The 8,405-nt window shown below is 42.1% G+C and overlaps 1 protein-coding gene across 2 annotated transcripts in view; it reads left to right on the top strand.

Annotated features, from left to right (window-relative positions):
- The first annotated feature begins 627 nt into the window (after positions 1-627).
- trip10b (thyroid hormone receptor interactor 10b) overlaps positions 628-8,405 on the top strand; it is a 29,575-nt gene continuing 21,797 nt past the window's right edge. Inside the window, exon 1 of one of the 2 annotated variants that reach the window (XM_074629707.1) lies at positions 628-959. In XM_074629707.1, coding sequence (XP_074485808.1) covers positions 936-959 — 24 coding nt within the window. In that variant the 5' untranslated portion in view covers positions 628-935. The remainder of the gene's footprint in view (positions 960-8,405) is intronic. The other variant, XM_074629708.1, reaches the window with a different exon arrangement.

Below are 8,405 nucleotides of genomic sequence, written 5' to 3'. Positions count from 1 at the left end.
TCTCTCCTCCCTCCTCCTCCTCCCTCCCCTCTTCCACCCTCCTCCCTCCCTCCTCTCTCCCTCCTCTCTCTCCTCCCTCCTCTCTCTCCCACCCTCCCTCCTCCCTCCTCCCTCCCCTCTCCACCCTCCTCCCTCCCTCCTCTCTCCCTCCCTCCCTCCTCCCTCCTCTCTCTCTCCCCTCCCTCCTCCCTCCTCCCTCCCCTCTCCACCCTCCTCCCTCCCCTCTCCACCCTCCTCCCTCCCTCCCTCCCTCCTCCCTCCCTCCTCTCTCCCTCCCTCCTCTCTCCCTCCCTCCCTCCTCCCTCCCTCCTCTCTCTCTCCCTCCCTCCTCCCTCCTCCCACCCTCCTCCCTCCTCCTCCCTCCCTCCTCCCTCCCCTCTCCACCCTCCTCCCTCCCTCCTCTCTCCCTCCCTCCCTCCTCCCTCCCCTCTCCACCCTCCTCCCTCCCTCCTCTCTCCCTCCCTCCCTCCTCCCTCCTCTCCCCTCCCTCCCTCCTCCCTCCTCTCTCTCTCCCTCCCTCCTCCCTCCTCCCTCCTCCCTCCCCTCTCCACCCTCCTCCCTCCCTCCCTCCTCCCTCCTCTCTCTCTCCCTCCCTCTCCCTCCTCCCTCCCCTCTCCCTCCTCCTCCCTCTCTGTCTCTCTGGGACAGGAACTAGTTGGAGGAAACCCGTCTGAACATATCTGTCTTGTTTTCTCTCTCTCTCTCTCTCCTGGTAGAAACAGGACGGCCGTGTGTCCGCGCCAAGGAGAAGAACGTAGACTTCCTCCAAACATTTCCTCCGCCATCTCCGCTTTCGAGACTTTTGTGGAATCTTTGTAACGACTTTGTATCTGTTTTGTTTTTCCACCTCCTCCACCACCACCTGGTTGTTTGTTTCTCTGAGAAGGATTCCTGCTTTTCCTCAAACATCTGAGCTTTAAGCAGCAGAAGCAGACATGGACTGGGGAACAGATCTGTGGGTAAGTTGACAGCTGACACGAGAAGAAAAAGAAGAGTCCTCTGAGATATATCAATCCCTTAAGAGTAGGCTGCTGCTGTTGTTTCTGTCGTCACAACATGTACTTGTTTTTCCACGGTAGGCCCTGGGTTAAGTAATGTTGAGAAAGCAGCAGGAGTCTATCTGTAAAGACTGCAGCCAGAAGGATTTCGCAACTCCTGCTCCTTGCATACCTTATCCTAAGCAGAGGGGGGGAAACAAGAGGTTTATTACCACGCTGTCTTTATCTACACACTGTAGGCTAAAGGTGTTTTTCCCTTTCTCACTCCTCCTTCATGCATGCTCTGACTTGTGCATTTGTGACAACACTTTGTTGAAGGCTCATTTGTGTGACTTGTTGTCACTGCATCTGGTCAGTGTCTCTCTCTCAGCTGTGAAGCACAGTGACAGTCATCAGGTCAGACAGCTTCCTCATCACTCCCACCACCACCACCACCACCACCAGTCAGTATAGGGACTTAACTGGTGGTGGCCACTGATCCAGGTTATTTGCATTCATTTCCTGGTTAATCAGTCAATCATCTTGGTCTTTAAAACATCAGGAATTTAATAACAAGTTACAAAAATTAGACAAGATTCTGTTTTCAGATTGCTTATTTTGTCCAACCCAGCAGTCCAAAACCCCAAAGACATCCTGTTTACTACCCCATAGGACACAGAAAGGCAGGAAATCCTCACATTTGAGAGGCTGAAACTAGAGAATGTTTGGCATTTTTGCTTCTTAAAGGGTTAATCAATTGTCAGAATAGTACCTGATTTAATTTTCTAGGAGATCAATCACTTCAGCTGTACACTGACCACAGACCAGATGTGGAAGATGACCTCAAGAAAATGCACGTTATGTACAGAATGTGTTTTGGCTCAAACGAAAACATCCTGACTGTGATTGTCGGTTTAAATAGCTGAATTTAAGAGTCTCATTTTCTTTAATCCGGCTGTGATTGTGTTCAGAGTCTGAGTTCATGCCTCTGAGATTATTGCCCAGACTGGGTGAGGCAGTTTAAAGCTGCGTTTGTTGACAAAGTGGTGGAAATAATTAAACTGCGGCCGCTTGTGTTGTGCTTGATGGGGATCTGATAAACAGTGGATTAATCAGATTTTATTGTGGGAAAACCAAAACACAGCATAGCTAGAGCTGAAATTGGTCGATTAATCGATTAGTCAATTGTCAGAAAAGAAGTCGGCAACCATTATTTTCATTATCGATTAATCTCTGGATTATTTTCTTTGTTAAACGACTAATTGTTTGGTCTATAATATATGAGAAAATAGAGAAAAAAAGACAGATCGCACTCTCCCAAAGGAGATTTGTCAAGTATTTAATACTCTTATCAACATAGGAGTGGGCAAATATGCTGCTTTATGCAAATGTATGTATATATTTATTATTGGAAATCAATTAACACAAAACAATGACAACTATTGTCCAGAAACCCTCACAGGTACTGCATTTAACATAGAAAAATATGCTCAAATCATAACATGGCAAACTGCAGCCCAACAGGCAACAACAGCTGTCAGTGTGTCAGTGTGCTGACTTGACAATGACTTGCCCAAAACTGCATGTGATTATCATAAAGTGTGTGGTTGGTACCAATGGATTCCTTAGGTTTCCTAGTTTCTTCAGTATCTTCACTCTAGCTTTAAAACTGAGCTTTACAGCTCTGAGAGATCGATTGCGTTAACGCGTTAAAGAAATTAGTGGCAAATCTGCGTTAATGCATTATTACTGCGTTGACTGCCCTACTTAATATCCCTTGTTCTGTCTGACCAACAGTCCGAAGCCTGAAGATATTCAGTTTACTATCACATCGGACAAGGAAAAGCGTTTCAGCTATGTGAGCAACTGTTTTGATTGGGGCTGGGAAATATGACGATGTATATCGTCAAAACGATATAAATGTCTATTGTATATATTTTTCTATATTGTTTCTAGCGTGATATAGGCTAGAAACAATATAGAAAGTATATCGTTATCAAGATATGAAATGACCTATATCGTGATAGAAGATAATGACCACATTGCCCAGCTTGCATAAATGTCAAATATTACAGAGTTCCAGCTCAAATGTGGTGCTTTTCTTTGTCCTAATTGATGATGAAGTGAATATCCTTTGGTTTAAGGCCGCTGCTCAGACAAAACAAAGAAATTGAAGACGTCACCTTGGGCTTTAGGAAACTGTGTTTGCATTTTTAACAAGTTTAAGACATATATAGATCGAATGAGGTTTGATTTATAATCTGCTCATTAATCAGTCATGAGAATAATTGTTAGTTGCAGCCCTAAACTGACATATTCATCAGTAGATACTGCTGAAAAGAACTCACATTTTACGTGATTAGAGATAAATCACGTAAAATGTGAGTTCAAGTATTCTCATCAGCTGTCACCTGATTAAGCAGGTGACACACACAGAGAAGATGATTTGATATACTGAAATTATAACAGCTCTTTTAAACGGATAGTTCAGGTGTTTTGAAGTGGGGTTGTATGAGGTACTGATCAATAGTCAGTGTAATACCTACAGTAGATGACGGACGGCACGCCCCCAGTTTGGAGAAACAGACCGGAGTACCAGCACAGGAGCAAAGCAATACAGTGCTGTGGACGGGGGTGGCAGAAAAACACCTAAAAGAAAGTCTCACCTAGAAAAATCTATATGTATTTAAGTGTACGCTATATTTAGAATATTTTCAACGCTACCTTACCATCAGGCAGCCTTTTCCTTCTCCTTTTCGACAGGGAACTGAACTGAAAGTGAAACTTGTCTATGCTCTCTCCAAAGCCAGCCGCCTCAGATGACAGAAACAGTATAAATATGTTTCACTTTCCGTCAGTTCGCCGTTGTAAAATATTCTAAATATAGTGTACGCTTAAACGGATATAAATCTTTTTAGGTGAACCCTTCTTTTAGGTGGCTAAAATATGTTTTTCTGCTGCCCCCTTCCACAGCAGTACATTGCTTTGCTCCGGTGCCGCTACGCCTGTCTGTTTCTCCAAGCTGGGGGCGTGCCGAGCATCATCTACTGTAGGTAATACACTGACTATGGATAAGTACCTCATACAACCCCACTTCAATACACCTGAACTATCCCTTTAATGCCAGGTAAACATACAGTTTCACCCTTTTGTAGCTTTAAGGTTGAAAAATCACCTCATTCCTCACAGTCTAGCTGTATATGATGTATCAGCCTCTCATCATTTAGGCTATATGAGGTTTACACTGAGTGAAAGATTAAACTGCAAAGACTTTGTGGTTTTCAAGGCAGCAGTTTTGATTTAGTAAATCAGTTTGAAACTAGAATGGCACTCGGAGAGCGCAGACCTCCGCCAAGGTGCCGGACTTTAAAAACAGATCACAGCTCACAGCTGGCAGTACCGTGAGGTGGTGGGCTTATTATTAACACGGTGTGTTTCCGTGTAACGTATCGGCGGATGCCTCTCTCATTCAGCAGCCTTGTTGTGTCTGTATAGCGTTACACTACGTTGTCTCTCATCCCGTCAGCTACCGCTTTTTCCTTTCTCACCGCGGAGGGCCAGAAGCTCCCGCACCTCGAAGTCTCGCCACACATCCACACACGTATCTCTCTGCTCTCAGAAGGAGGCGGGGTCACGAGTCATCAACGTGTCATCAGCTACACAGCGCACATGTTATACCCTGTGGTCTTAAAGCTCAGGATAATCAGAATCCTTAAAAATAATCCTGAATCCGGATCATGGTCCGGATCGCCACCAAAATCTAATAGATTGTTCATTGTGCTACACTCCACCCCTCCAAAAAATGTCATTCAAATCCAACACAAACTTTTGGAGTAATCCGTCTAACAGCGAGACAAACAAACCAACGCTGGTGAAAACATAAAGGCCTTGGGCCAAGGAGGTAACTAGCCTGTAGTCACTAAGAACTTAGGAAGGACTTTACAGACAAGCGTAGTACAGATTTGTGAATAGCTGGTGCAATCCAGTCCAGCTCTGCATAAGTTCAAACTTATAACGTCGGTAAATTGAGATTTATGCATCACAAACTAGTTCTAATGTAGAGATTAGCTGTTACTAAATATATGTAGGTGTTGCGTAGTTAACTGAACCAACTGACAAAACGTTAGGTTGTAGTAAAAGTAAAAGAGGTAATATGGTGTGACTTGACACAATTACAATCGATTTACAGTGTAGTTGCAATATGTTAGGTACATAAACAATTCCATTCATGCGTGAAAAAATACATTTAAAAGAGATGAAAAATACACATAAGCGTTACAGATACAGTCAAATGTACGTGTATAAAAAAGGATAATTAGAAACACAATAAAGATACATCAACTTAAATATATATTCAAGTAAAATAGTGATAATGACATATATGCCATTTTAATGATAATAAACCTAACCTATGATAAAATAATTAGGGATGCACCGATTGTGAAATTCCGGATGGATACCGATGTTTAAAATAACAATTTAGCCGATACCGATGTTTTTGTTGTTGTTATTCATTCCAAAGACTTCTTCATTACAAAAATAAATAACTGAGCTGTTTTAAAGTCATTCATACATTGTCTTTGAATGAGCAAAAATTCAATTAAATGTATGAAACAACCTCTAGTATAGCCTACTTTCACATGAAAAAGATTCTTTTTAAATTTTTAATAACAACACAACATTTAGTCGGCGCAAAATTGATGCGACACAACAGACAAACATCGGCCACTGCAATCGGCGAATGTCATCTTATTTACCGATAGGCCGATGGCAGTCAACAAGGCGAATATCGGCTGGATCGGATACCAATGTTCCCTAAAAATAATAATTAAAAATGTTTTAAAATAAATACAATAAAACAATAATAATATTGGAAAAGAAAAATACAAAAAAAACCTGCAAACACTTCAGTGAGACACACGTGTATTAATATGCTCATCAAGAAGTGAGCGCACCAACTGGGAAGATTTTTAAGTGCTTTTAACAAAAATAACACCTCAATTTACAAAACATTTTGCTAATTCACTAGCAGATTCAAGATTCAAGATGTTAATTGTCACACCGGTTATACAAGTACAATCGTGTGAAATACTTTTTGCTTCCCAGCAAAAAATAAAATAATATAAAATTAAAATTTATTTACAAATAATATACAGTATAATAATAAAGGTTTTATAATAATAAAAGATTCATTCTAAGCTGTGTGAAAACAACTAACTCTGAAGCACACAGATTTCTCTGTCTGAGAATACATCAATAAAACAAAGTGATACCTGCGTTTTACAACAGCTAATATTAACATATCGCCTGCCTCCATAAAACTGTAACCTTTGGACGTTATGCTAGAGGTTGTGATGCTGCAGTGACTTCCTGTTTACACATTACTAACGACATTTAAGTCCTGATGGTACAAACTGATTTAGTGAATCACTAGTTTGAAACGATTAGAACTTTACACAAACTTTATGGATATTTGGTGCAACCAGTTTCGCAGCTTACGCTATGAATGAGATCAGCCTGGTTCAGGAAACATATGCTGTGTGTGTGTGTCGTCACAGTGAGGGGTGGGACTAGTCCGACCGGTTCCAGGGCTTGTAGAGGCCCCTGGGACCATCAGTCACAGGGCGGAGGTTCACACTGAGCTAATGATTATCTCATTCCTGAACCCTCTCCGTCTTACTATCAGTATTTCCTCCTCTCGCACAAACATGCAGATGTGTAATGGGGCGTAGCAGCAGAAGTATTAAATTCATGCAGGAATATATCTCAGAGATTCTTCAGTCTCTTCCTCGCAGTTTGTTTCTCGTCCATCTGACTTCCTTGATCACTTGTGCAAAACGTCTATTTCACTCCATCGTCCTCTTATTTGTTCTAATCCTGTTCGCCCTCTCGTATCCAGGACATTGCTAACTGTGTTACCTAATGATCTCCATTTAGCTTCCCCCTCCTCTGAGGACTCAATATCTATGTCTCTGGCTCCAATAGACCCTGCGCGCACACACACACACACACACACACACACACACACACACACACACACTAGAGCAACAATAAGGTGGAGTCTTTCTTTGTGTTCTTTGTCACATTCTCCTTCAGTGATCCTTTTACTGTATGCCATGACTCTGTAGCTTTAAGACAGTGGAGGCCGAGAGGACAAATGTTACCTGTACGACAGGTTTGTGTGTGTGTGTGTGTGTGTGTGTGTGTGTGTGTGGGATCGTTTTTTGAAGGGTTGGATGTATGTAAAGAGAGAGCGAGGAATGTTGAAAGGAGAGTTTGCTTTTATTCTCTACTACACCTTTGTACTTTTTGTGTGTGAGAGGAATTGAAAGAACGGTCTGTGTGTGTGTGTTTGTGTGGAAGGTTATTCTTAGACTCCCAGTTTCCATTTGTGTCAGATCCACAGCCTCATGAAATGTTGAAATGCTTAGTCGATCAATTACTCGATTATTCAGCAGCTATTTTAAAGTTACAGTGTGTAGGATCTGGTGGCATCTTGTGTTGTGGTTGCAGATTGCAACCAACTGAGCACCCCTCCGCTCACTCCTCCCTTTCCAAGACTGCGGTAACGTCAGCCACCGAGTGCAAGACCGTGTTAAGACCGTTCGCCGCTCTCAGAGGCCATCCTTACCATAATAACACTACTGTAGGAGCAACGGAAGTCAGACGGCAGCTGGTGGTACCCAAGAGGCAACCTCTGGTGCTGAGAAATGAAGCCAGCCAAAAATCAGATATGGTGGAAGCAGAGACATCTGTGTATCGTAGTGCAGAGTAGTGAGATTGACCTGACACCAAACAAGAATTTTCAATAAAAGATCATTTAGTACAACAAAAACCATAAAAGAAAAGTTTATAAGCCATAAAAATAAACATTTTATGAACAATATAGGATTTTTTGCACTTTTTCTACATAGTCCTTCAGTTTTAGGGAACCAAAATGTACAGGATAAATTAAAGTAAACTTAAAGTCACCATATTTATTATTTGGTGTTAAATTCTTTCCAAGTGCCTGTCTGAAGTAAGGCTGCAGCTAAAGGTAGTTATCGTTAATTTTGAAAAATTACTAATTAAAACAGTTGCAGATTAATTTTCTGTCAGTCGGCTAATTGATTAATCAGCTGTCAGCTCTAGTTTGAAGTCTGTGACCCACTGACATTAACAGACACTTGTTATGTTGCCTACAGTATGTTCCTCTGTCAGCCAGCTTCACTTCTTGTTTCGGGGCTTTTTGCTTTCAGTCTGGTTTTCAGTAGGTGAAACACGTGATAACTTAGACTGAGGTCATGTGACTGACTCGGCTAGTCCAGAACGTTTCACTGTTTGACCATTTATTAAAACTCCTCAGTCTCTGTGTGTATTTTTAGAGTCATTGTCCCGTTGCATTGTCTTGAAGGTCCCATATTGTGCTCATTTTCAGATTCATACTTG

Source organism: Sebastes fasciatus, chromosome 3, assembly GCF_043250625.1.
Source record: "Sebastes fasciatus isolate fSebFas1 chromosome 3, fSebFas1.pri, whole genome shotgun sequence".
NCBI classification, from domain to species: Eukaryota; Metazoa; Chordata; class Actinopteri; order Perciformes; family Sebastidae; genus Sebastes; species Sebastes fasciatus.
The sequence above is the reverse complement of the archived record's forward strand: the minus strand, read 5'-3'. Positions and strand labels throughout refer to the sequence as shown.